Here is a 27,441-nt window from a genome sequence, read left to right as displayed (position 1 = left end):
CTAGGGGGAACTAGGTGGAGGAACTAGGTACCGGAACTAGGAGGGACTAGGGGGAACCAGGTGGAGGAACTAGGGGGGACTAGGTGGAGGAACTAGGTACCGGAACTAGGGGGACTAGGGGGAACTAGGTGGAGGAACTAGGGGGGACTAGGCGGAGGAACTAAGTACGAGAACTAGGAGGAACTAGGGGAAACTAGGTGGAGGAACTAGGGGGAACTAGGTGGAGGAACTAGGTACCGGAACTAGGAGGGACTAGGGGGAACTAGGTGGAGGAACTAGGTACCGGAACTAGGAGGAACTAGGGGGAACTAGGTGGAGGAACTAGGGGGAACTAGGTGGAGGAACTAGGTACCGGAACTAGGAGGGACTAGGGGGAACTAGGTGGAGGAACTAGGGGGGACTAGGTGGAGGAACTAGGTACCGGAACTAGGAGGGACTAGGGGGAACTAGGTGGAGGAACTAGGGGGGGCTAGGTGGAGGAACTAGGTACCGGAACTAGGAGGGACTAGGGGGTACTAGGTGTAGGAACTAGGGGGAACTAGGCGGAGGAACTAGGTACCGGAACTAGGAGGAACGAGGGGGAACTAGGTGGAGGAACTAGGGGGAACTAGGTGGAGGAACTAGGTACCTGAACTAGGAGGGACTAGGGGGAACTAGGTGCAGGAACTAGGGGGAACTAGGCGGAGGAACTAGGTACCGGAACTAGGCGGAACTAGGGGGAACTAGGTGGAGGAACTAGGTACCGGAACTAGGAGGAACTAGGGGGAACTAGGTGGAGGAACTAGGGGGGGACTAGGTGGAGGTAGTAGGTACCGGAACTAGGCGGAACTAGAGGGAACTAGGTGGAGGAACTAGGTTCAGGAACTAGGAGGGACTAGGGGGAACTAGGTGGAAGAACTAGGTACCGGAACTAGGAGGAACTAGAGGGAACTAGGTGGAGGAACTAGGGGGAACTAGGTGGAGGAACTAGGTACCGGAACTAGGAGGGACTAAGGGGAACTAGGTGGAGGAACTAGGTACCGGTACTAGGAGGAACTAGGGGGAACTAGGTGGAGGAACTAGGTACCGGAACTAGGAGGGACTAGGGGGAACTAGGTGGAGGAACTAGGGGGGACTAGGGGGAGGAACTAGGTACCAGAACTAGGCGGAACTAGGGGGAACTAGGTGGAGGAACTAGGTACAGGAACTAGGAGGGACTAGGGGGAACTAGGTGGAGGAACTAGGTTCAGGAATTAGGAGGGACTAGGGGGAACTAGGTGGAGGAACTAGGTACCGGAACTAGGAGGAACTAGGGGGAACTAGGTGGAGGAACTAGGGGGGCTAGGTGGACGTACTAGGTACCGGAACTAGGCGGAACTAGGGGGAACTAGGTGGAGGAACTAGGTACAGGAACTAGGAGGAACTAGAGGGAACTAGGTGGAGGAACTAGGGGGAACTAGAAGGAGGAACTAGGTACCGGAACTAGGAGGAACTTGGGGGAACTAGGTGGAGGAACTAGGGGGACTAGGTGGAGGAACTAGGTTCAGGAACTAGGAGGGACTAGGGGGAACTAGGTGGAGGAAGTAGGGGGGACTAGGTGGAGGAACTAGGTACCGGAACTAGGCGGAACTAGGGGGAACTAGGTGGAGGAACTAGGTACCGGAACTAGGGGGAACTAGGGGGAACTAGGTGGAGGAACTAGGTACCGGAACTAGGAGGGACTAGGGGGAACTAGGTGGAGGAACTAGGGTGAACTAGGCGGAGGAACTAGATACCGGAACTAGGAGGGACTAGGGGGAACTAGGTGGAGGAACTGGGGGGGGGCTAGGTGGAGGAACTAGGTACCGGAACTAGGAGGGACTAGGGGGAACTAGGTGGAGGAACTAGGTACCGGAACTAGGAGGGACTAGGGGAACTAGGTGGAGGAACTAGGGGGGACTAGGTGGAGGAACTAGGTACCGGAACTAGGCGGAACTAGGTGGAGGAACTAGGTACCGGAACTAGGAGGAACTAGGGGGAACTAGGAGGAGGAACTAGGTACCGGAACTAGGAGGGACTAGGGGGGAACTAGGTGGAGGAAATAGGTACCGGAACTAGGAGGGACTAGGGGGAACTAGGTGGAGGAACTTGGGGGGGACTAGGTGGACATACTAGGTACCGGAACTAGGCGGAACTAGGGGGAACTAGGTGGAGGAACTAGGGGGGCTAGGTGGAGGAACTAGCTACCGGAACTAGGCGGAACTAGGGGGAACTAGGAGAAACTAGGTACCGGTATTAGGAGGTACTAGGGGGAACTAGGTGGAGGAACTAGGGGGAACTAGGTGGAGGACCTAGGTACCGGAACTAGGAGGGACTAGGGGGAACTAGGTGGAGGAACTAGGGGGAACTAGGCGGTGGAACTAGGTACCGGAACTAGGAGGGAGTAGGGGGAACTAGGTGGAGGAACTGGGGGGGCTAGGTGGAGTAACTAGGTACCGGAAGTAGGAGGGACTAGGGGGAACTAGGTGGAGGAACTAGGTACCGGAACTAGGAGGGACTAGGGGGAACTAGGTGGAGGAACTAGGGGGAACTAGGCGGAGGAACTAGGTACCGGAACTAGGAGGAACCAAGGGGAACTAGGTGGAGGAACTAGGGGGTGCTAGGCGGAGGAACTAGGTACCGGAACTAGGAGGAACTAGGGGGAACTAGGTGGAGGAACCAGGAGCAACTAGGTGGGGGAACTAGGTACCGGAACTAGGAGGAACCATGGGGAACTAGGTGGAGGAACTAGGGGGGACTAGGTGGACGTACTAGGTACTGGAACTAGGCGGAACTAGGGGGAACTAGGTGGAGGAACTAGGTTCAGGAACTAGGAGGGACTAGGGGGAACTAGGTGGAGGAACTAGGTACCGGAACTAGGAGGAACTAGGGGGAACTAGGTGGAGGAACTAGGTTCAGGAACTAGGAGGGACTAGGGGGAACTAGGTGGAGGAACTAGGTACCGGAACTAGGAGGAACTAGGGGGAACTAGGTGGAGGAACTAGGGGGGACTAGGTGGACGTACTAGGTACCGGAACTAGGCGGAACTAGGGGGAACTAGGTGGAGGAACTAGGTACAGGAACTAGGAGGAACTAGAGGGAACTAGGTGGAGGAACTAGGGGGAACTAGGTGGAGGAACTAGGTACCGGAACTAGGAGGAACTAGGGGGAACTAGGTGGAGGAACTAGGGGGGACTAGGTGGAGGAACTAGGTTCAGGAACTAGGAGGGACTAGGGGGAACTAGGTGGAGGAACTAGGGGGGGCTAGGTGGAGGAACTAGGTACCGGAACTAGGCGGAACTAGGGGGAACTAGGTGGAGGAACTAGGTACCGGAACTAGGAGGAACTAGGGGAAACTAGGTGGAGGAACTAGGGGGTCTAGGTGGAGGAACTAGGTACCGGAACTAGGAGGGACTAGGGGGAACTAGGTGGATGAACTAGGGGGATCTAGGCGGAGGAACTAGGTACCGGAACTAGGAGGGACTAGGGGGAACTAGGTGGAGAAACTGGGGGGACTAGGTGGAGGAACTAGGTACCGGAACTAGGAGGGACTAGGGGGAACTAGGTGGAGGAACTAGGTACCGGAACTAGGAGGGACTAGGGGGAAAGAGGTGGAGGAACTAGGGGGGGACTAGGTGGAGGAACTAGGTACCGGAACTAGGGGGACTAGGGGGAACTAGGTGGAGGAACTAGGGGGGGACTATGCAGAGGAACTAGGTACCAGAACTAGCAGGAACTAGGGGAAACTAGGTGGAGGAACTAGGGGGAACTAGGTGGAGGAACTAGGTACCGGAACTAGGAGGGACTAGGGGGGACTAGGTGGAGGAACTAGGTACCGGAACTAGGAGGAACTAGGGGGAACTTGGTGGAGGAACTAGGGGGAACTAGGTGGAGGAATTAGGTACCGGAACTAGGAGGGACTAGGGGGAACAAGGTGGAGGAACTAGGGCGGACTAGGCGGAGGAACGAGGTACCGGAACTAGGCGGAACTAGGGGGAACTAGGTGGAGGAAATAGGTACAGGAACTAGGAGGGACTAGGGGGAACTAGGTGGAGGAACTAGGTACCGGAACTAGGAGGGACTAGGGGGAACTAGGTGGAGGAACCAGGGGGAACTAGGCGGAGGAACTAGGTACCGGAACTAGGAGGGACTAGGGGGAACAAGGTGGAGGAACCAGGGGGAACTAGGCAGAGGAACTAGGTACCAGAACTAGGAGGAACTAGGGGGAACTAGGTGGAGGAACAACGGGGAACTAGGTGGAGGAACTAGGTACAGGAACTAGGAGGGACTAGGGGGAACTAGGCGGAGGAACTAGGTACCGGAACTAGGAGGAACTAGGGGGAACTAGGTGGAGGAACTAGGGGGAACTAGGTGGAGGAACTAGGTACCTGAACTAGGAGGGACTAGGGGGAACTAGGTGGAGGAACTAGGGGGAACTAGGCGGAGGAACTAGGTACAGGAACTAGGAGGAACTAGAGGGAACTAGGTGGAGGAACTAGGGGGAACTAGGTGGAGGAACTAGGTACCGGAACTAGGAGGAACTAGGGGGAACTAGGTGGAGGAACTAGGGGGGACTAGGTGGAGGAACTAGGTTCAGGAACTAGGAGGGACTAGGGGGAACTAGGTGGAGGAACTAGGGGGGGCTAGGTGGAGGAACTAGGTACCGGAACTAGGCGGAACTAGGGGGAACTAGGTGGAGGAACTAGGTACCGGAACTAGGAGGAACTAGGGGAAACTAGGTGGAGGAACTAGGGGGACTAGGTGGAGGAACTAGGTACCGGAACTAGGAGGGACTAGGGGGAACTAGGTGGATGAACTAGGGGGATCTAGGCGGAGGAACTAGGTACCGGAACTAGGAGGGACTAGGGGGAACTAGGTGGAGAAACTGGGGGGACTAGGTGGAGGAACTAGGTACCGGAACTAGGAGGGACTAGGGGGAACTAGGTGGAGGAACTAGGTACCGGAACTAGGAGGGACTAGGGGGAAAGAGGTGGAGGAACTAGGGGGGGACTAGGTGGAGGAACTAGGTACCGGAACTAGGGGGACTAGGGGGAACTAGGTGGAGGAACTAGGGGGGGACTAGGCAGAGGAACTAGGTACCAGAACTAGCAGGAACTAGGGGAAACTAGGTGGAGGAACTAGGGGGAACTAGGTGGAGGAACTAGGTACCGGAACTAGGAGGGACTAGGGGGGACTAGGTGGAGGAACTAGGTACCGGAACTAGGAGGAACTAGGGGGAACTTGGTGGAGGAACTAGGGGGAACTAGGTGGAGGAACTAGGTACCGGAACTAGGAGGGACTAGGGGGAACAAGGTGGAGGAACTAGGGCGGACTAGGCGGAGGAACGAGGTACCGGAACTAGGCGGAACTAGGGGGAACTAGGTGGAGGAAATAGGTACAGGAACTAGGAGGGACTAGGGGGAACTAGGTAGAGGAACTAGGTACCGGAACTAGGAGGGACTAGGGGGAACTAGGTGGAGGAACCAGGGGGAACTAGGCGGAGGAACTAGGTACCGGAACTAGGAGGGACTAGGGGGAACAAGGTGGAGGAACCAGGGGGAACTAGGCAGAGGAACTAGGTACCAGAACTAGGAGGAACTAGGGGGAACTAGGTGGAGGAACAACGGGGAACTAGGTGGAGGAACTAGGTACAGGAACTAGGAGGGACTAGGGGGAACTAGGCGGAGGAACTAGGTACCGGAACTAGGAGGAACTAGGGGGAACTAGGTGGAGGAACTAGGGGGAACTAGGTGGAGGAACTAGGTACCTGAACTAGGAGGGACTAGGGGGAACTAGGTGGAGGAACTAGGGGGAACTAGGCGGAGGAACTAGGTACCGGAACTAGGAGGAACTAGGGGGAACTAGGTGGAGGAACTAGGGGGAACTAGGTGGAGGAACTAGGTACCTGAACTAGGAGGGACTAGGGGGAACTAGGTGGAGGAACTAGGGGGAACTAGGCGGAGGAACTAGGTACCGGAACTAGGCGGAACTAGGGGGAACTATGTGGAGGAACTAGGTACCGGAACTAGGAGGAACTAGGGGGAACTAGGTGGAGGAACTAGGGGGGACTAGGTGGAGGAACTAGGTACCGGAACTAGGCGGAACTAGGGAGAACTAGGTGGAGGAACTAGGTTCAGGAACTAGGAGGAGCTAGGGGGAACTAGGTGGAGGAACTAGGTACCGGAACTAGGAGGAACTAGGGGGAACTAGGTGGAGGAACTAGGGGGAACTAGGTGGAGGAACTAGGTTCAGGAACTAGGAGGGACTAGGGGGAACTAGGTGGAGGAACTAGGTACCGGAACTAGGAGTAACTAGGGGGAACTAGGTGGCGGACCTAGGGGGGGCTAGGTGGACGTACTAGGTACCGGAACTAGGCGGAACTAGGGGGAACTAGGTGGAGGAACTAGGTACCGGAACTAGGAGGGACTAGGGGGAACTAGGTGGAGGAACTAGGTACCGGAACGAGGAGGAACTAGGGGGAACTAGGTGGAGGAACTAGGGGGGACTAGGTGGAGGAACTAGGTACCAGAACTAGGGGGACTAGGGGGAACTAGGTGGAGGAACTAGGGGGGGACTAGGCGGAGGAACTAGGTACGAGAACTAGGAGGAACTAGGGGAAACTAGGTGGAGGAACTAGGGGGAACTAGGTGGAGGAACTAGGTACCGAAACTAGGAGGAACTAGGGGGAACTAGGTGGAGGAACTAGGTACCGGAACTAGGAGGGACTAGGGGGAACTAGGTGGAGGAACTAGGGGGGACTAGGCGGAGGAACTAGGTACCGGAACTAGGCGGAACTAGGGGGAACTTGATGGAGGAACTAGGGGGAACTAATCGGAGGAACTAGGTACCGGAACTAGGAGGAACTAGGGGGAACTAGGTGGAGGAACTAGGGGGAAGTAGGTGGAGGAACTACGTACCGGAACTTGGAGGGACTAGGGGGAACTAGGTGGAGGAACTAGGGGGACTAGGTGGAGGAACTAGGTACCGGAACTAGGAGGGACTAGGGGGAACTAGGTGGAGGAACTAGGGGGGACTAGGTGGAGGAACTAGGTACCGGAACTAGGAGGGACTAGGGGGTACTAGGTGTAGGAACTAGGGGGAACTAGGCGGAGGAACTAGGTACCGGAACTAGGAGGAACTAGGGGGAACTAGGTGGAGGAACTAGGGGGAACTAGGTGGAGGAACTAGGTACCTGAACTAGGAGGGACTAGGGGGAACTAGGTGCAGGAACTAGAGGGAACTAGGCGGAGGAACTAGGTACCGGAACAAGGCGGAACTAGGGGGAACTAGGTGGAGGAACTAGGTACCGGAACTAGGAGGAACTAGGGGGAACTAGGTGGAGGAACTAGGGGGGGGCTAGGTGGAGGTAGTAGGTACCGGAACTAGGCGGAACTAGAGGGAACTAGGTGGAGGAACTAGGTTCAGGAACTAGGAGGGACTAGGGGGAACTAGGTGGAAGAACTAGGTACCGGAACTAGGAGGGACTAAGGGGAACTAGGTGGAGGAACTAGGTACCGGAACGAGGAGGAACTAGGGGGAACTAGGTGGAGGGACTAGGGGGAACTAGGTGGAGGAACTAGGGGGGACTAGGCGGAGGAACTAGGTACCGGAACTAGGCGGAACTAGGGGGAACTAGGTGGAGGAACTAGGTACAGGAACTAGGAGGGACTAGGGGGAACTAGGTGGAGGAACTGGGGGGGACTAGGTGGAGGAACTAGGTACCGGAACTAGGAGGAACTAGGTTGAACTAGGTGGAGGAACTAGGGCGACCTAGGCGGAGGAACTAGGTACCGGAACTAGGAGGAACTAGGGGGAACTAGGTGGAGGAACTAGGGGGAACTAGGTGGAGGAACTAGCTACCTGAACTAGGCGGAACTAGGGGGAACTAGGTGGAGGAACTAGGTACCGGAACTAGGAGGAACTAGGGGGAACTAGGTGGAGGAACTAGGGGGGACTAGGTGGACGTACTAGGTACCGGAACTAGGCGGAACTAGGGAGAACTAGGTGGAGGAACTAGGTTCAGGAACTAGGAGGGACTAGGGGGAACTAGGTGGAGGAACTAGGTACCGGAACTAGGAGGAACTAGGGGGAACTAGGTGGAGGAACTAGGGGGAACTAGGTGGAGGAACTAGGTTCAGGAACTAGGAGGGACTAGGGGGAACTAGGTGGAGGAACTAGGGACCGGAACTAGGAGGAACTAGGGGGAACTAGGTGGAGGAACTAGGGGGGACTAGGTGGACGTACTAGGTACCGGAACTAGGCGGAACTGGGGGGAACTAGGTGGAGGAACTAGGTACAGGAACTAGGAGGAACTAGAGGGAACTAGGTTGAGGAACTAGGTACCGGAACTAGGAGGGACTAGGGGGAACTAGGTGGAGGAAGTAGGGGAAACTAGGCGGAGGAACTAGGTACCGGAACTAGGAGGAACTAGGGGGAACTAGGTGGAGGAACTAGGTACCGGAACTAGGAGGGACTAGGGGGAACTAGGTGGAGGGACTAGGGGGAACTAGGCGGAGGAACTAGGTACCGGAACTAGGGGGAACTAGGTGGAGGAACTAGGGGGAACTAGGTCGAGGAACTAGGTACCTGAACTAGGAGGGACTAGGGGGAACTAGGTGGAGGAACTAGGGGGAACTAGGAGGAGGAACTAGGTACCGGAACTTGGCGGAACTAGGGGGAACTAGGTGGAGGAACTAGGTACCGGAACTAGGAGGAACTAGGGGGAACTAGGTGGAGGAACTAGGGGGGACTAGGTGGACGTACTAGGTACCGGAACTAGGCGGAACTAGGGAGAACTAGGTGGAGGAACTAGGTTCAGGAACTAGGAGGGACTAGGGGGAACGAGGTGGAGGAACTAGGTACCGGAACTAGGAGGAACTAGGGGGAACTAGGTGGAGGAACTAGGGGGAACTAGGTGGAGGAACTAGGTTCAGGAACTAGGAGGGACTAGGGGGAACTAGGTGGAGGAACTAGGTACCGGAACTAGGAGGAACTAGGGGGAACTAGGTGGAGGAACTAGGGGGGACTAGGTGGACGTACTAGGTACCGGAACTAGGCGGAACTAGGGGGAACTAGGTGGAGGAACTAGGTACAGGAACTAGGAGGAACTAGAGGGAACTAGGTGGAGGAACTAGGTACCGGAACTAGGACGGACTAGGGGGAACTAGGTGGAGGAACTGGGGGGACTAGGTGGAGGAACTAGGTACCGGAACTAGGAGGGACTAGGGGGAACTAGGTGGAGGAACTAGGTACCGGAACTAGGAGGGACTAGGGGGAACTAGGCGGAGGAACTAGGTACCGGAACTAGGAGGAACTAGGGGGAACTAGGTGGAGGAACTAGGGGAACTAGGTGGAGGAACTAGCTACCTGAACTAGGAGGGAGTAGGGGGAACTAGGTGGAGGAACTAGGGGGAACTAGGCGGAGGAACTAGGTACCGGAACTAGGCGGAACTAGGGGGTACTAGGTGGAGGAACTAGGGGGGACTAGGTGGACGTACTAGGTACCGGAACTAGGCAGAACTAGGGAGAACTAGGTGGAGGAACTAGGTTCAGGAACTAGGAGGGACTAGGGGGAACTAGGTGGAGGAACTAGGTACCGGAACTAGGAGGAACTAGGGGGAACTAGGTGGAGGAACTAGGGGGAACTAGGTGGAGGAACTAGGTTCAGGAACTAGGAGGGACTAGGGGGAACTAGGTGGAGGAACTAGGTACCGGAACTAGGAGGAACTAGGGGGAACTAGGTGGAGGAACTAGGGGGGACTAGGTGGACGTACTAGGTACCGGAACTAGGCGGAACTGTGGGGAACTAGGTGGAGGAACTAGGTAGAGGAACTAGGAGGAAGTAGAGGGAACTAGGTGGAGGAACTAGGTACCGGAACTAGGAGGGACTAGGGGGAACTAGGTGGAGGAAGTAGGGGAAACTAGGCGGAGGAACTAGGTACCGGAACTAGGAGGAACTAGGGGGAACTAGGTGGAGGAACTAGGGGGGACTAGGTGGACGTACTAGGTACCGGAACTAGGCGGAACTAGGGAGAACTAGGTGGAGGAACTAGGTTCAGGAACTAGGAGGGACTAGGGGGAACTAGGTGGAGGAACTAGGTACCGGAACTAGGAGGAACTAGGGGGAACTAGGTGGAGGAACTAGGGGGAACTAGGTGGAGGAACTAGGTTCAGGAACTAGGAGGGACTAGGGGGAACTAGGTGGAGGAACTAGGTACCGGAACTAGGAGGAACTAGGGGGAACTAGGTGGAGGAACTAGGGGGGACTAGGTGGACGTACTAGGTACCGGAACTAGGCGGAACTAGGGGGAACTAGGTGGAGGAACTAGGTACAGGAACTAGGAGGAACTAGAGGGAACTAGGTGGAGGAACTAGGTACCGGAACTAGGAGGGACTAGGGGGAACTAGGTGGAGGAACTGGGGGACTAGGTGGAGGAACTAGGTACCGGAACTAGGAGGGACTAGGGGGAACTAGGTGGAGGAACTAGGTACCGGAACTAGGAGGGACTAGGGGGAACTAGGTGGAGGAACTAGGGGGAACTAGGTGGAGGAACTAGGTTCAGGAACTAGGAGGGACTAGGGGGAACTAGGTGGAGGAACTAGGGACCGGAACTAGGAGGAACTAGGGGGAACTAGGTGGAGGAACTAGGGGGGACTAGGTGGACGTACTAGGTACCGGAACTAGGCGGAACTGGGGGGAACTAGGTGGAGGAACTAGGTACAGGAACTAGGAGGAACTAGAGGGAACTAGGTTGAGGAACTAGGTACCGGAACTAGGAGGGACTAGGGGGAACTAGGTGGAGGAAGTAGGGGAAACTAGGCGGAGGAACTAGGTACCGGAACTAGGAGGAACTAGGGGGAACTAGGTGGAGGAACTAGGTACCGGAACTAGGAGGGACTAGGGGGAACTAGGTGGAGGGACTAGGGGGAACTAGGCGGAGGAACTAGGTACCGGAACTAGGGGGAACTAGGTGGAGGAACTAGGGGGAACTAGGTCGAGGAACTAGGTACCTGAACTAGGAGGGACTAGGGGGAACTAGGTGGAGGAACTAGGGGGAACTAGGAGGAGGAACTAGGTACCGGAACTTGGCGGAACTAGGGGGAACTAGGTGGAGGAACTAGGTACCGGAACTAGGAGGAACTAGGGGGAACTAGGTGGAGGAACTAGGGGGGACTAGGTGGACGTACTAGGTACCGGAACTAGGCGGAACTAGGGAGAACTAGGTGGAGGAACTAGGTTCAGGAACTAGGAGGGACTAGGGGGAACTAGGTGGAGGAACTAGGTACCGGAACTAGGAGGAACTAGGGGGAACTAGGTGGAGGAACTAGGGGGAACTAGGTGGAGGAACTAGGTTCAGGAACTAGGAGGGACTAGGGGGAACTAGGTGGAGGAACTAGGTACCGGAACTAGGAGGAACTAGGGGGAACTAGGTGGAGGAACTAGGGGGGACTAGGTGGACGTACTAGGTACCGGAACTAGCGGAACTAGGGGGAACTAGGTGGAGGAACTAGGTACAGGAACTAGGAGGAACTAGAGGGAACTAGGTGGAGGAACTAGGTACCGGAACTAGGACGGACTAGGGGGAACTAGGTGGAGGAACTGGGGGGACTAGGTGGAGGAACTAGGTACCGGAACTAGGAGGGACTAGGGGGAACTAGGTGGAGGAACTAGGTACCGGAACTAGGAGGGACTAGGGGGAACTAGGCGGAGGAACTAGGTACCGGAACTAGGAGGAACTAGGGGGAACTAGGTGGAGGAACTAGGGGGAACTAGGTGGAGGAACTAGCTACCTGAACTAGGAGGGAGTAGGGGGAACTAGGTGGAGGAACTAGGGGGAACTAGGCGGAGGAACTAGGTACCGGAACTAGGCGGAACTAGGGGGTACTAGGTGGAGGAACTAGGGGGGACTAGGTGGACGTACTAGGTACCGGAACTAGGCGGAACTAGGGAGAACTAGGTGGAGGAACTAGGTTCAGGAACTAGGAGGGACTAGGGGGAACTAGGTGGAGGAACTAGGTACCGGAACTAGGAGGAACTAGGGGGAACTAGGTGGAGGAACTAGGGGGAACTAGGTGGAGGAACTAGGTTCAGGAACTAGGAGGGACTAGGGGGAACTAGGTGGAGGAACTAGGTACCGGAACTAGGAGGAACTAGGGGGAACTAGGTGGAGGAACTAGGGGGGACTAGGTGGACGTACTAGGTACCGGAACTAGGCGGAACTGTGGGGAACTAGGTGGAGGAACTAGGTAGAGGAACTAGGAGGAAGTAGAGGGAACTAGGTGGAGGAACTAGGTACCGGAACTAGGAGGGACTAGGGGGAACTAGGTGGAGGAAGTAGGGGAAACTAGGCGGAGGAACTAGGTACCGGAACTAGGAGGAACTAGGGGGAACTAGGTGGAGGAACTAGGTACCGGAACTAGGAGGGACTAGGGGGAACTAGGTGGAGGAAATAGGGGGAACTAGGCGGAGGAACTAGGTACCGGAACTAGGAGGAACTAGGGGGAACTAGGAGGAACTAGGGGGAACTAGGTCGAGGAACTCGGTACCTGAACTAGGAGGGACTAGGGGGAACTAGGTGGAGGAACTAGGGGGAACTAGGCGGAGGAACTAGGTACCGGAACTCGGCGGAACTAGGGGGAACTAGGTGGAGGAACTAGGTACCGGAACTAGGAGGAACTAGGGGGAACTAGGTGGAGGAACTAGGGGGGACTAGGTGGACGTACTAGGTACCGGAACTAGGCGGAACTAGGGAGAACTAGGTGGAGGAACTAGGTTCAGGAACTAGGAGGGACTAGGGGGAACTAGGTGGAGGAACTAGGTACCGGAACTAGGAGGAACTAGGGGGAACTAGGTGGAGGAACTAGGGGGAACTAGGTGGAGGAACTAGGTTCAGGAACTAGGAGGGACTAGGGGGAACTAGGTGGAGGAACTAGGTACCGGAACTAGGAGGAACTAGGGGGAACTAGGTGGAGGAACTAGGGGGGACTAGGTGGACGTACTAGGTACCGGAACTAGGCGGAACTAGGGGGAACTAGGTGGAGGAACTAGGTACAGGAACTAGGAGGAACTAGAGGGAACTAGGTGGAGGAACTAGGTACCGGAACTAGGAGGGACTAGGGGGAACTAGGTGGAGGAACTGGGGGACTAGGTGGAGGAACTAGGTACCGGAACTAGGAGGGACTAGGGGGAACTAGGTGGAGGAACTAGGTACCGGAACTAGGAGGGACTAGGGGGAACTAGGTGGAGGAACTAGGGGGGACTAGGTGGAGGAACTAGGTACCGGAACTAGGGGGACTAGGGGGAACTAGGTGGAGGAACTAGGGGGGGACTAGGCGGGGGAACTAGGTACCAGAACTAGGAGGAACTAGGGGAAACTAGGTGGAGGAACTAGGGGGAACTAGGTGGAGGAACTAGGTACCGGAACTAGGAGGGACTAGGGGGAACTAGGTGGAGGAACTAGGTACCGGAACTAGGAGGAACTAGGGGGAACTAGGTGGAGGAACTAGGGGGAACTAGGTGGAGGAACTAGGTACCGGAACTAGGAGGGACTAGGGGGAACTAGGTGGAGGAACTAGGGCGGACTAGGCGGAGGAACTAGGTACCGGAACTAGGCGGAACTAGGGGGAACTAGGTGGAGGAACTAGGTACAGGAACTAGGAGGGACTAGGGGGAACTAGGTGGAGGAACTGGGGGGACTAGGTGGAGGAACTAGGTACCGGAACTGGGAGGGACTAGGGGGGACTAGGTGGGGGTACTAGGTACCGGAACTAGGAGGGACTAGGGGGAACTAGGTGGAGGAACTGGGGGGACTAGGTGGAGTAACTAGGTACCGGAACTAGGAGGGACTAGGGGGAACTAGGTGGAGGAACTAGGTACCGGAACTAGGAGGGACTAGGGGGAACTAGGTGGAGGAACTAGGTACAGGAACTAGGAGGAACTAGAGGGAACTAGGTGGAGGAACTAGGGGGAACTAGGTGGAGGAACTAGGTTCAGGAACTAGGAGGGACTAGGGGGAACTAGGTGGAGGAACTAGGGGGGACTAGGTGGACGTACTAGGTACCGGAACTAGGAGGAACTAGGGGGAACTAGGTGGAGGAACTAGGGGGGGCTAGGTGGAGGAACTAGGTACCGGAACTAGGAGGGACTAGGGGGAACTAGGTGGAGGAACTAGGTACCGGAACTAGGAGGAACTAGGGGGAACTAGGTGGAGGAACTAGGGGGAACTAGGTGGAGGAACTAGGTTCAGGAACTAGGAGGGACTAGGGGGAACTAGGTGGAGGAACTAGGTACCGGAACTAGGAGGAACTAGGGGGAACTAGGTGGAGGAACTAGGGGGGACTAGGTGGACGTACTAGGTACCGGAACTAGGCGGAACTAGGGGGAACTAGGTGGAGGAACTAGGTACAGGAACTAGGAGGAACTAGAGGGAACTAGGTGGAGGAACTAGGTACCGGAACTAGGACGGACTAGGGGGAACTAGGTGGAGGAACTGGGGGGACTAGGTGGAGGAACTAGGTACCGGAACTAGGAGGGACTAGGGGGAACTAGGTGGAGGAACTAGGTACCGGAACTAGGAGGGACTAGGGGGAACTAGGCGGAGGAACTAGGTACCGGAACTAGGAGGAACTAGGGGGAACTAGGTGGAGGAACTAGGGGGAACTAGGTGGAGGAACTAGCTACCTGAACTAGGAGGGAGTAGGGGGAACTAGGTGGAGGAACTAGGGGGAACTAGGCGGAGGAACTAGGTACCGGAACTAGGCGGAACTAGGGGGTACTAGGTGGAGGAACTAGGGGGGACTAGGTGGACGTACTAGGTACCGGAACTAGGCGGAACTAGGGAGAACTAGGTGGAGGAACTAGGTTCAGGAACTAGGAGGGACTAGGGGGAACTAGGTGGAGGAACTAGGTACCGGAACTAGGAGGAACTAGGGGGAACTAGGTGGAGGAACTAGGGGGAACTAGGTGGAGGAACTAGGTTCAGGAACTAGGAGGGACTAGGGGGAACTAGGTGGAGGAACTAGGTACCGGAACTAGGAGGAACTAGGGGGAACTAGGTGGAGGAACTAGGGGGGACTAGGTGGACGTACTAGGTACCGGAACTAGGCGGAACTGTGGGGAACTAGGTGGAGGAACTAGGTAGAGGAACTAGGAGGAAGTAGAGGGAACTAGGTGGAGGAACTAGGTACCGGAACTAGGAGGGACTAGGGGGAACTAGGTGGAGGAAGTAGGGGAAACTAGGCGGAGGAACTAGGTACCGGAACTAGGAGGAACTAGGGGGAACTAGGTGGAGGAACTAGGTACCGGAACTAGGAGGGACTAGGGGGAACTAGGTGGAGGAAATAGGGGGAACTAGGCGGAGGAACTAGGTACCGGAACTAGGAGGAACTAGGGGGAACTAGGAGGAACTAGGGGGAACTAGGTCGAGGAACTCGGTACCTGAACTAGGAGGGACTAGGGGGAACTAGGTGGAGGAACTAGGGGGAACTAGGCGGAGGAACTAGGTACCGGAACTCGGCGGAACTAGGGGGAACTAGGTGGAGGAACTAGGTACCGGAACTAGGAGGAACTAGGGGGAACTAGGTGGAGGAACTAGGGGGGACTAGGTGGACGTACTAGGTACCGGAACTAGGCGGAACTAGGTGGAGGAACTAGGTTCAGGAACTAGGAGGGACTAGGGGGAACTAGGTGGAGGAACTAGGTACCGGAACTAGGAGGAACTAGGGGGAACTAGGTGGAGGAACTAGGGGGAACTAGGTGGAGGAACTAGGTTCAGGAACTAGGAGGGACTAGGGGGAACTAGGTGGAGGAACTAGGTACCGGAACTAGGAGGAACTAGGGGGAACTAGGTGGAGGAACTAGGGGGGACTAGGTGGACGTACTAGGTACCGGAACTAGGCGGAACTAGGGGGAACTAGGTGGAGGAACTAGGTACAGGAACTAGGAGGAACTAGAGGGAACTAGGTGGAGGAACTAGGTACCGGAACTAGGAGGGACTAGGGGGAACTAGGTGGAGGAACTGGGGGACTAGGTGGAGGAACTAGGTACCGGAACTAGGAGGGACTAGGGGGAACTAGGTGGAGGAACTAGGTACCGGAACTAGGAGGGACTAGGGGGAACTAGGTGGAGGAACTAGGGGGGACTAGGTGGAGGAACTAGGTACCGGAACTAGGGGGACTAGGGGGAACTAGGTGGAGGAACTAGGGGGGGACTAGGCGGGGGAACTAGGTACCAGAACTAGGAGGAACTAGGGGAAACTAGGTGGAGGAACTAGGGGGAACTAGGTGGAGGAACTAGGTACCGGAACTAGGAGGGACTAGGGGGAACTAGGTGGAGGAACTAGGTACCGGAACTAGGAGGAACTAGGGGGAACTAGGTGGAGGAACTAGGGGGAACTAGGTGGAGGAACTAGGTACCGGAACTAGGAGGGACTAGGGGGAACTAGGTGGAGGAACTAGGGCGGACTAGGCGGAGGAACTAGGTACCGGAACTAGGCGGAACTAGGGGGAACTAGGTGGAGGAACTAGGTACAGGAACTAGGAGGGACTAGGGGGAACTAGGTGGAGGAACTGGGGGGACTAGGTGGAGGAACTAGGTACCGGAACTGGGAGGGACTAGGGGGGACTAGGTGGGGGTACTAGGTACCGGAACTAGGAGGGACTAGGGGGAACTAGGTGGAGGAACTGGGGGGACTAGGTGGAGTAACTAGGTACCGGAACTAGGAGGGACTAGGGGGAACTAGGTGGAGGAACTAGGTACCGGAACTAGGAGGGACTAGGGGGAACTAGGTGGAGGAACTAGGTACAGGAACTAGGAGGAACTAGAGGGAACTAGGTGGAGGAACTAGGGGGAACTAGGTGGAGGAACTAGGTACCGGAACTAGGAGGAACTAGGGGGAACTAGGTGGAGGAACTAGGGGGACTAGGTGGAGGAACTAGGTTCAGGAACTAGGAGGGACTAGGGGGAACTAGGTGGAGGAACTAGGGGGGACTAGGTGGACGTACTAGGTACCGGAACTAGGAGGAACTAGGGGGAACTAGGTGGAGGAACTAGGGGGGGCTAGGTGGAGGAACTAGGTACCGGAACTAGGAGGGACTAGGGGGAACTAGGTGGAGGAACTAGGGGGGACTAGGCGGAGGAACTAGGTACCGGAACTAGGCGGAACTAGGGGGAACTAGGTGGAGGAACTAGGTACCGGAACTAGGAGGGACTAGGGGGGAGTAGGTGGAGGAACTAGGTACCGGAACTAGGAGGAACTAGGGGGAACTAGGTGGAGGAACTAGGGGGAACTAGGTGGAGGAACTAGGTACCGGAACTAGGAGGGACTAGGGGGAACTAGGTGGAGGAACTAGGGGGGACTAAGCGGAGGAACTAGGTATCGGAACTAGGGGGAACTAGGGGGAACTAGGTGGAGGAACTAGGTACAGGAACTAGGAGGGACTAGGGGGAACTAGGTGGAGGAACTGGGGGGACTAGGTGGAGGAACTAGGTACCGGAACTAGGAGGGACTAGGGGGAACTAGGTGGAGGAACTAGGTACCGGAACTAGGAGGGACTAGGGGGAACTAGGTGGAGGAACCAGGGGGAACTAGGCGGAGGAACTAGGTACCGGAACTAGGAGGGACTAGGGGGAACTAGGTGGAGGAACCAGGGGGAACTAGGCAGAGGAACTAGGTACCGGAACTAGGAGGAACTAGGGGGAACTAGGTGGAGGAACCAGGGGGAACTAGGTGGAGGAACTAGGTACCGGAACTAGGAGGGACTAGGGGGAACTAGGTGGAGGAACTAGGGGGAACTAGGCGGATGAACTAGGTACCGGAACTAGGAGGAACTAGGGGGAACTAGGTGGAGGAACTAGGGGGAACTAGGTGGAGGAACTAGGTACCTGAACTAGGAGGGACTAGGGGGAACTAGGTGGAGGAACTAGGGGGAACTAGGCGGAGGAACTAGGTACCGGAACTAGGCGGAACTAGGGGGAACTAGGTGGAGGAACTAGGTACCGGAACTAGGAGGAACTAGGGGGGAACTAGGTGGAGGAACTAGGGGGGACTAGGTGGACGTACTAGGTACCGGAACTAGGCGGAACTAGGGAGAACTAGGTGGAGGAACTAGGTTCAGGAACTAGGAGGGACTAGGGGCAACTAGGTGGAGGAACTAGGTACCGGAACTAGCAGGAACTAGGGGGAAATAGGTGGAGGAACTAGGGGGAACTAGGTGGAGGAACTAGGTTCAGGAACTAGGAGGGACTAGGGGGAACTAGGTGGAGGAACTAGGTACCGGAACTAGGAGGAACTAGGGGAACTAGGTGGAGGAACTAGGGGGGACTAGGTGGACGTACTAGGTACCGGAACTAGGCGGAACTAGGGGGAACTAGGTGGAGGAACTAGGTACAGGAACTAGGAGGAACTAGAGGGAACTAGGTGGAGGAACTAGGTACCGGAACTAGGAGGGACTAGGGGGAACTAGGTGGAGGAACTGGGGGGACTAGGTGGAGGAACTAGGTACCGGAACTAGGAGGGACTAGGGGGAACTAGGTGGAGGAACTAGGTACCGGAACTAGGAGGGACTAGGGGGACCTAGGTGGAGGAACTAGGGGGGGACTAGGCGGAGGAACTAGGTACCAGAACTAGGAGGAACTAGGGGGAACTAGGTGGAGGAACTAGGGGGAACTAGATGGAGGAACTAGGTACCGAAACTAGGAGGGACTAGGGGGAACTAGGTGGAGGAACTAGGTACCGGAACTAGGAGGGGCTAGGGGGAACTAGGTGGAGGAACTGGGGGGACTAGGTGGAGGAACTAGGTACCGGAACTAGGCGGGACTAGGGGGAACTAGGTGGAGGAACTAGGTACCGGAACTAGGAGGGACTAGGGGGAACTAGGTGGAGGAACTAGGGGGGACTAGGTGGAGGAACTAGGTACCGGAACTAGGGGGACTAGGGGGAACTTGGTGGAAAAACTAGGGGGGGACTAGGCGGAGGAACTAGGTACCAGAACTAGGAGGAACTAGGGGAAACTAGGTGGAGGAACTAGGGGGAACTAGGTGGAGGAACTAGGTACCGGAACTAGGAGGGACTAGGGGGAACTAGGTGGAGGAACTAGGTACCGGAACTAGGAGGAACTAGGGGGAACTAGGTGGAGGAACTAGGGGGAACTAGGCGGAGGAACTAGGTACCGGAACTAGGCGGAACTAGGGGGAACTAGGTGGAGGAACTAGGGGGAACTAGGCGGAGGAACTAGGTACCGGAACTAGGAGGAACTAGGGGGAACTAGGTGGAGGAACTAGGGGGAACTAGCGGAGGAACTAGGTACCGGAACTAGGCGGAACTAGGGGGAACTAGGTGGAGGAACTAGGTACCGGAACTAGGAGGGACTAGGGGGAACTAGGTGGAGGAACTAGGGGGGACTAGGTGGAGGAACTAGGTACCGGAACTAAGAGGGACTAGGGGGAACTAGGTGGAGGAACTAGGGGGGACTAGGTGGAGGAACTAGGTACCGGAACTAGGAGGGACTAGGGGGAACTAGGTGGAGGAACTAGGGGGAACTAGGCGGAGGAACTAGGTACCGGAACTAGGAGGAACTAGGGGGAACTAGGTGGAGGAACTAGGGGGAACTAGGTGGAGGAACTAGGTACCTGAACTAGGAGGGACTAGGGGGAACTAGGTGGAGGAACTAGGGGGGACTAGGCGGAGGAACTAGGTACCGGAACTAGGCGGAACTAGGGGGAACTAGGTGGAGGAACTAGGTACCGGAACTAGGAGGAACTAGGGGGAACTAGGTGGAGGAACTAGGGGGGACTAGGTGGAGGTACTAGGTACCGGAACTAGGCGGAACTAGAGGGAACTAGGTGGAGGAACTAGGTTCAGGAACTAGGAGGGACTAGGGGGAACTAGGTGGAAGAACTAGGTACCGGAACGTGGAGTAACTAGGTACCGGAACTAGGAGGGACTAGGGGGAACTAGGTGGAGGAACTAGGTACCGGAACTAGGAGGGACTAGGGGGAACTAGGTGGAGGAACTAGGTACCGGAACTAGGAGGAACTAGGGGGAACTAGGTGGAGGAACTAGGGGGAACTAGGTGGAGGAACTAGGTACCGGAACTAGGAGGGACTAGGGGGAACTAGGTGGAGGAACTTGGGGGGACTAGGCGGAGGAACTAGGTACCGAAACTAGGCGGAACTAGGGGGAACTAGGTGGAGGAACTAGGTACAGGAACTAGGAGGGACTAGGGGGAACTAGGTGGAGGAACTGGGGGGGCTAGGTGGAGGAACTAGGTACCGGAACTAGGAGGAACTAGGGGGAACTAGGTGGAGGATCCAGGGGGAACTAGGTGGAGGAACTAGGTACTGGAACTAGGAGGGACTAGGGGGAACTAGGGGGAGGAACTAGGGGGAACTAGGTGGAGGAACTAGGTACCGGAACTAGGAGGAACTAGGGGGAACTAGGTGGAGGAACTAGGGGGAACTAGGTGGAGGAACTAGGTACCTGAACTAGGAGGGACTAGGGGGAACTAGGTGGAGGAACTAGGGGGAACTAGGCGGAGGAACTAGGTACTGGAACTAGGCGGAACTAGGGGGAACTAGGTGGAGGAACTAGGTACCGCAACTAGGAGGAACTAGGGGGAACTAGGTGGACGAACTAGGGGGGACTAGGTGGACGTACTAGGTACCGGAACTAGGCGGAACTAGGGAGAACTAGGTGGAGGAACTAGGTTCAGGAACTAGGAGGGACTAGGGGGAACTAGGTGGAGGAACTAGGTACCGGAACTAGGAGGAACTAGGGGGAGCTAGGTGGAGGAACTAGGGGGAACTAGGTGGAGGAACTAGGTTCAGGAACTAGGAGGGACTAGGGGGAACTAGGTGGAGGAACTAGGTACCGGAACTAGGAGGAACTAGGGGGAACTAGGTGGACGAACTAGGGGGGACTAGGTGGACGTACTAGGTACCGGAACTAGGCGGAACTAGGGGGAAATAGGTGGAGGAACTAGGTACAGGAACTAGGAGGAACTAGAGGGAACTAGGTGGAGGAACTAGGTACCGGAACTAGGAGGGACTAGGGGGAACTAGGTGGAGGAACTGGGGGGACTAGGTGGAGGAACTAGGTACCGGAACTAGGAGGGACTAGGGGGAACTAGGTGGAGGAACTAGGTACCGGAACTAGGAGGGACTAGGGGGAACTAGGTGGAGGAACTAGGGGGGACTAGGTGGCGGAACTAGGTACCGGAACTAGGGGGACTAGGGGGAACTAGGTGGAGGAACTAGGGGGGGACTAGGCGGAGGAACTAGGTACCAGAACTAGGAGGAACTAGGGGAAACTAGGTGGAGGAACTAGGGGGAACTAGGTGGAGGAACTAGGTACTGAAACTAGGAGGGACTAGGGGGAACTAGGTGGAGGAACTAGGTACCGGGACTAGGAGGGACTAGGGGGAACTAGGTGGAGGAACTGGGGGGACTAGGTGGAGGAACTAGGTACCGGAACTAGGTGGGACTAGGGGGAACTAGGTGGAGGAACTAGGTACCGGAACTAGGAGGGACTAGGGGGAACTAGGTGGAGGAACTAGGGGGGACTAGGTGGAGGAACTAGGTACCGTTAACTAGGCAGTTAACAAAAGGGGCACTTCATCAGACACCAACTAGATGCATTTCTTAGAAATGTGACATGGTGCCGGCATTTTGACGTGTGTCAGTAGGCAACAGAACATATCCATTCAGTGAACTGTGGTGTTTGCAATACAGAAGGGGGTGGTGAGTGCTGCCAGTTATTATGTTTGTCGTACACAATTGCCCTGTAGTCTTCTCTTCTGGATGCTAGCTTTGACTTGCGTACAAAGAGTAATTGGAGCAGTCCAGAGGAGCGTCACTTACCTGGACTTGTTACTCCTGGATTGTAATGTCTGTTAGGGAACGTTGAGCTCTTACAAGGCATGCCTCTGTTTCCACTGAGGGGTGCGTTGGGATCTCCAGGAAGGGGACAGGGGGCTTGCAGGTTACCTAAGATGCTTTCTGTGGGACGCAGGTGGCGCTGTGGGTTAAACCACAGAGCCTAGGACTTGCCGATCAGAAGGTCGACGGTTCGAATCCCCGTGACGGGGTGAGCTCCCGTTGCTCGGTCCCTGCTCCTGCCAACCTCGCAGTTCGAAAGCACGTCAAAGTGCAAGTAGATAAATAGGTACCGCTCCGGCGGGAAGGTAAACGGCGTTTCCGTGCGCTCCTCTGGTTCATCAGAAGCGGCTTAGTCATGCTGGCCACATGACCCTGAAGCTGTACGCCGGCTCCCTCGGCCAAGAAAGCGAGATGAGCGCCGCAACCCCAGAGTCGGTCACGACTGGACCTAATGGTCAGGGGTCCCTTTACCTTTAAGATGCTTTCTGTTTCCTTTATATTCACATCAACTAAAACAGCAGAAGTAGAAGCCTCTGTGACCCCAGCTGCTGCTCAGCGGTTCACAGCCCTGCCCATGCAAGGCTTTACATACAAAGCCTTGCATGGGCAGGGCTGTCTGTCACTTTGCCCCAAACCACAATGTGCTTTGTATAGCGACTGGCGCACAGTTTTCTGTTTTGTTCTGGGGGGAAGGTCAAATTTGCCCATCAGTTTATTAACAAGCGCTTGAGGATGTCTCTCACCAGATCTTAAATTTGTCCAATGGGGGGAACTGTCCATTTAGGTATGTGGTGCAGAGAATATTTGTCCTCCCATCACTCCTGATTACTGGCCATGTTCACATGGGGCTGATGGGAGTTGTAGTTCAGCAACTTCTAGATCCCCAAACATGATCTAGAACAACCTGGTGGAAAAAGAGGTGCAATGAACACACCAAGCAGTGATCATTTGAAATGTTTATTTTGCTGCATGAAGAGCTTTCCCCCGGAGTATTAATTTAGTCCCTGATTAAAGAATTAAGATAGCTGTGTTGCTGAGAAAGACCTCTACTCCTAAAACTTCTTGAGATGCACAGTGATGATTGAATGGCAGACAGATTATCTGGGGTTACATGATTGTTCTGCTTTGTCTTTTGCAGTGATGGTGAATGTTCGATGCAGATGCACAGGGAATGAAACAAAATATGTGGCTTCAGTTGTATCTGAAATGCAGGCACTTAACAAGTATCCTAGAGTCATTGCAGTCTTTATAGCCTACAGGCGATTCGACTAAAGCTAAAATTTCCAGTGCAATAAAGAAGAATTTCCAGAAAGTGGGAAATGGCACCCATTAACTCCAATCATGAATGCTTTCTGGAGCTGAGTTCTGTGCCCCCCTAGTATTTCCAGGTCCGTGTGTCTGAGTGCTCAGTTCCCTTTGCAACTGCAGTCCCTCACATCTCATGAAGGCTTCCATGAATATCAGAAGAATCGGAGGCTACTGGTGAAAGGGGCAAGCGGAAAAGCCCCCAGGTACACCTGGGATAATGTGCATGGTGCTTTGGATAGTGACCAAGGTCTTGCGTTAAATGGCAGAGGTCATCATGGTCTAGAGGGGGTTCCTTTCCCTGGTATCCAGAACAACCCATTGTAGCCGGAGGCCTCCATATACGTAAGAGGTACAGCAGGCGTTCAAGCTAGATCAACCTTTCCATTGGGGGAGGTTGTACCATGTTCCACATTTCGACTCGGGACCCCTCTTTCTCCTGGCGGCTGGGGCTGTAGGTTCCTTGGGTAGCCCGTTTGTTGGAAGTTATGACGGAAGCTGTGGCCGCAAGAAGGAAGATCAGTAACAAGGCCAGTGTCACTGAGCCAATGGCGGTGAAAATATCGGAGGCCAGGTCAGTTGTTAGCTGGAAGGGTGGAAACAACACACAATGTGGTTGGTGTGGAAAGAGAAAAGGAACATGCATAGGAGTTACCATGAAGGGAAACCATGTGCCATGAACAATTTCCATTCAAAGGTATACCTACCAAGTTAAGTCCATCTGGAGGAGGGACTAGGAGGGACTAGGAGGAGGAACTAGGAGGAGGAGGAATTAGGAGGAGGAGGAACTAGGAGGAGGAGGAACTAGAAGGAGGAGGAACTAGCAGGAGGTACTAGGAGGAACTAGGAGGAGGAACTAGGTGGAAGGACTAGAAGGAGGAGGAACTAGGAGGAACTAGGAGGAGGAACTAGGAGGAGGAGGAATTAGGAGGAGGAGGAATTAGGAGGAGGAGGAACTAGGAGGAATTAGGAGGAGAACGAGGAGGAACTAGGAGGAGGAGGAACTAGGAGGAGGAGGAACTAGGAGGAGGAGGAACTAGAATGAGGAGGAACTAGCAGGAGGTACTAGGAGGAACTAGGAGGAGGAGGAATTAGGAGGAGGAGGAATTAGGAGGAGGAGGAACTAGGAGGAACTAGGAGGAGAACTAGGAGGAATGAGGAGGAGGAGGAACTAGGAGGAGGAGGAACTAGGAGGAGGAGGAACTAGGAGGAGGAGGAACTAGGAGGAGGTACTAGGAGGAACTAGGAGGAGAACTAGGAGGAGAACCAGGAGGAACTAAAGGAGGAACTAGGAGGAGGAGGAACTAGGTGGAACTAGGAGGAGGAGGAACTAGGTGGAACTAGGAGGAGGAACTAGGAGGGACTAGGAGGAGGGAGTAGGAGGGACTAGGAGGAGGAACTACGTGGAAGGACTAGAAGGAATTAGGAGGAACTAGGTGGAGGGACTAGAAGGAACTAGTGGAACTAGCAGAGGAACTAGGTGCAGGAACTAGGGGGAACTAGGTGGAGGAACTAGGTGGTTCCTGTACCTAGTTCCTCGCCTAGTCCCCCCTAGTTCCTCCACCTAGTTCCCCCTAGTTCCTCCTAGTTCCTCCACCTAGTTCCTCCACCTAGTTCCTCCTAGTTCCTGCACCTAGTTCCCCCTAGTTCCCCCTAGTTCCTCCACCTAGTTCCTCCACCTAGTTCCCCCTAGTTCCTGCACCTAGTTCCTCTGCTAGTTCCACTAGTTCCTTCTAGTCCCTCCACCTAGGAGGAGGAGGAACTAGGAGGAGGAGGAACTAGAAGGAGGAGGAACTAGGAGGAGGAGGAACTAGGAGGAGGTACTAGGGGGAACTAGGAGGAGAACTAGGAGGAGAACTAGGAGGAACTAAAGGAGGAACTAGGAGGAGGAGGAACTAGGTGGAACTAGGAGGAGGAACTAGGAGGGACTAGGAGGAGGGAGTAGGAGGGACTAGGAGGAGGAACTAGGTGGAAGGACTAGAAGGAATTAGGAGGAACTAGGTGGAGGGACTAGAAGGAACTAGTGGAACTAGGAGAGGAGCTAGGTGCAGGAACTAGGAGGAACTAGGTGGAGGAACTAGGTGGAGGAACTAGGTGGAGGAACTAGGGGGAACTAGGGGGAACTAGGTGCAGGAACTAGGAGGAACTAGGTAGAGGAACTAGGTGGAGGAACTAGGGGGAACTAGGGGGAACTAGGTGCAGGAACTAGGTGCAGGAACTAGGTGCAGGAACTAGGGGGAACTAGGGGGAACTAGGTGGAGGAACTAGGGGGGACTAGGGGGAACTAGGTGGAGGAACTAGGTGGAGGAACTAGGGGGAACTAGGGGGAACTAGGTGCAGGAACTAGGAGGAACTAGGTGGAGGAACTAGGTGCAGGAACTAGGTGGAGGAACTAGGGGGAACTAGGTGGGGGAACTAGGAGGAACTAGGTGGAGGAACTAGGTTCAGTAATTAGGGGGAACTAGGGGGAACTAGGTGGAGGAACTAGGGGGGAGTAGGCGAGGAACTAGGTAGAGGAACTAGGAGGAACTAGGGGGAACTAGGTGGAGGAACTAGGCGGAGGAACTAGGGGGAACTGGGGGGAACTAGGTGCAGGAACTAGGAGGAACTAGGTGGAGGAACTAGCTGCAGGAACTAGGGGGAACTAGGGGGAACTAGGTGCAGGAACTAGGGGGGACTAGGCGAGGAACTAGGTACAGGAACTAGGAGGAACTAGGGGGAACTAGGTGGAGGAACTAGGTGGAGGCACTAGGGGGAACTAGGGGGAACTAGGTGAGGAAGTAGGAGGAACTAGGTGAGGAACTAGGGGGAACTAGGGGGAACTAGGTGGAGGAACTAGGGGGGACTAGGCGAGGAACTAGGTACAGGAACTAGGAGGAACTAGGGGGAACTAGGTAGAGGAACTAGGTGGAGGAACTAGGGGGAACTAGGTGGAGGAACTAGGGGGGCTAGGCGAGGAACTAGGTACAGGAACTAGGGGGAACTAGGTGGAGGAACTAGGTGCAGGAACTAGGTGCAGGAACTAGGAGGAACTAGGGGGAACTAGTGGAGGAACTAGGTTCAGGAACTAGGGGGAACTAGGTGGGGGGGAGTAGGTGCAGGAACTAGGAGGAACTAGGGGGAACTAGGTGGTGGAACTAGGTGTAGGTACTAAGACGAACTTGGTGGAACTAGGTGCAGGAACTAGGAGGAACTAACTGGAGGAACTAGGTGCAGGAACTAGGAGGGACTAGGAGGAACTAGGTGAGGAACTAGGTGGAGGAACTAGGAGGGAATAGGAGGAGGGACTAGGAGAGGAGCTAGGAGGAACTAGGTGGAGGAACTAGGAGGAACTAGGTGGAGGAACTAGGAGGGACTAGGAGGAGGGACTAGGAGAGGAGCTAGGAGGAACTAGGTGGAGGAACTAGGAGGAACTAGGTGGAGGAACTAGGAGGAACTATTAGAGGAGCTAGAAGGAACTAGGAGGAGGGACTAGAAGGAATGAGGAGGAGGAAGTAGGTGGGGCTAGGTGGACGGACTGGCAGGGAGGGAAGCGCCATTTTGTGGTACGCCTCAAGTGCCAAAGCGTCTTGTGCAGGCCCTGGTTTCTGAGAACTGACACTCTGGCTTGCATTAGGTGGCCATTCAAGGAGCTCAGATAGAGAAGAATGATGATGCCCTTCACCCAAAGATGATGTCCTTCACCCAGGCTCTTAAACCCTTTTCTTCCAGTTAACAAAAGGGACACTTCATCAGACACCAACTAGATGCATTTCCTAGAAATGTGACATGGTGCCGGCATTTTGACGTGTGTCAGTAGGCAACAGAACATATCCATTCAGTGAACTGTGGTGTTTGCAATACAGAAGGGGGTGGTGAGTGCTGCCAGTTATTATGTTTGTCGTACACAATTGCCCTGTAGTCTTCTCTTCTGGATGCTAGCTTTGACTTGCGTACCAAGAGTTATTAGAGCAGTCCAGAGGAGCGTCACTTACCTGGACCTGTTACTCCTGGATTGTAATGTCTGTTAGGGAACGTTGAGCTCTTACAAGGCATGCCTCTGTTTCCACTGAGGGGTGCGTTGGGATCTCCAGGAAGGGGACAGGGGGCTTGCAGGTTACCTAAGATGCTTTCTGTGGGACGCAGGTGGCGCTGTGGGTTAAACCACAGAGCCTAGGACTTGCCGATCAGAAGGTCGGCGGTTCGAATCCCCGTGACGGGGTGAGCTAGGAACTAGGGGGAACTAGGTGCAGGAACTGGGAGGAACTAGGTGGAGGAAGTAGGTG

General features: G+C 55.2%; 1 protein-coding gene and 1 long non-coding RNA gene across 2 annotated transcripts in view; both read right to left on the bottom strand.

The window, feature by feature from the left end:
* The window catches only part of LOC128415374 (uncharacterized), a 207,592-nt gene that overhangs the window by 24,165 nt on the left and 155,986 nt on the right, over positions 1-27,441 (bottom strand). The gene's annotated exons all lie outside the window — the stretch shown is intronic.
* CRB1 (crumbs cell polarity complex component 1) overlaps positions 23,232-27,441 on the bottom strand; it is a 153,737-nt gene continuing 149,527 nt past the window's right edge. The window contains exon 12 of the mRNA XM_053391485.1: positions 23,232-23,762. Within this exon, the coding sequence (XP_053247460.1) occupies positions 23,547-23,762 (216 nt within the window). The 3' untranslated portion in view covers positions 23,232-23,546. The remainder of the gene's footprint in view (positions 23,763-27,441) is intronic.

The sequence above is a fragment of the Podarcis raffonei genome, chromosome 6 (assembly GCF_027172205.1).
Source record: "Podarcis raffonei isolate rPodRaf1 chromosome 6, rPodRaf1.pri, whole genome shotgun sequence".
Lineage (NCBI taxonomy): Eukaryota > Metazoa > Chordata > Lepidosauria > Squamata > Lacertidae > Podarcis > Podarcis raffonei.
This window is presented reverse-complemented; position numbering and strand designations above follow the sequence as displayed.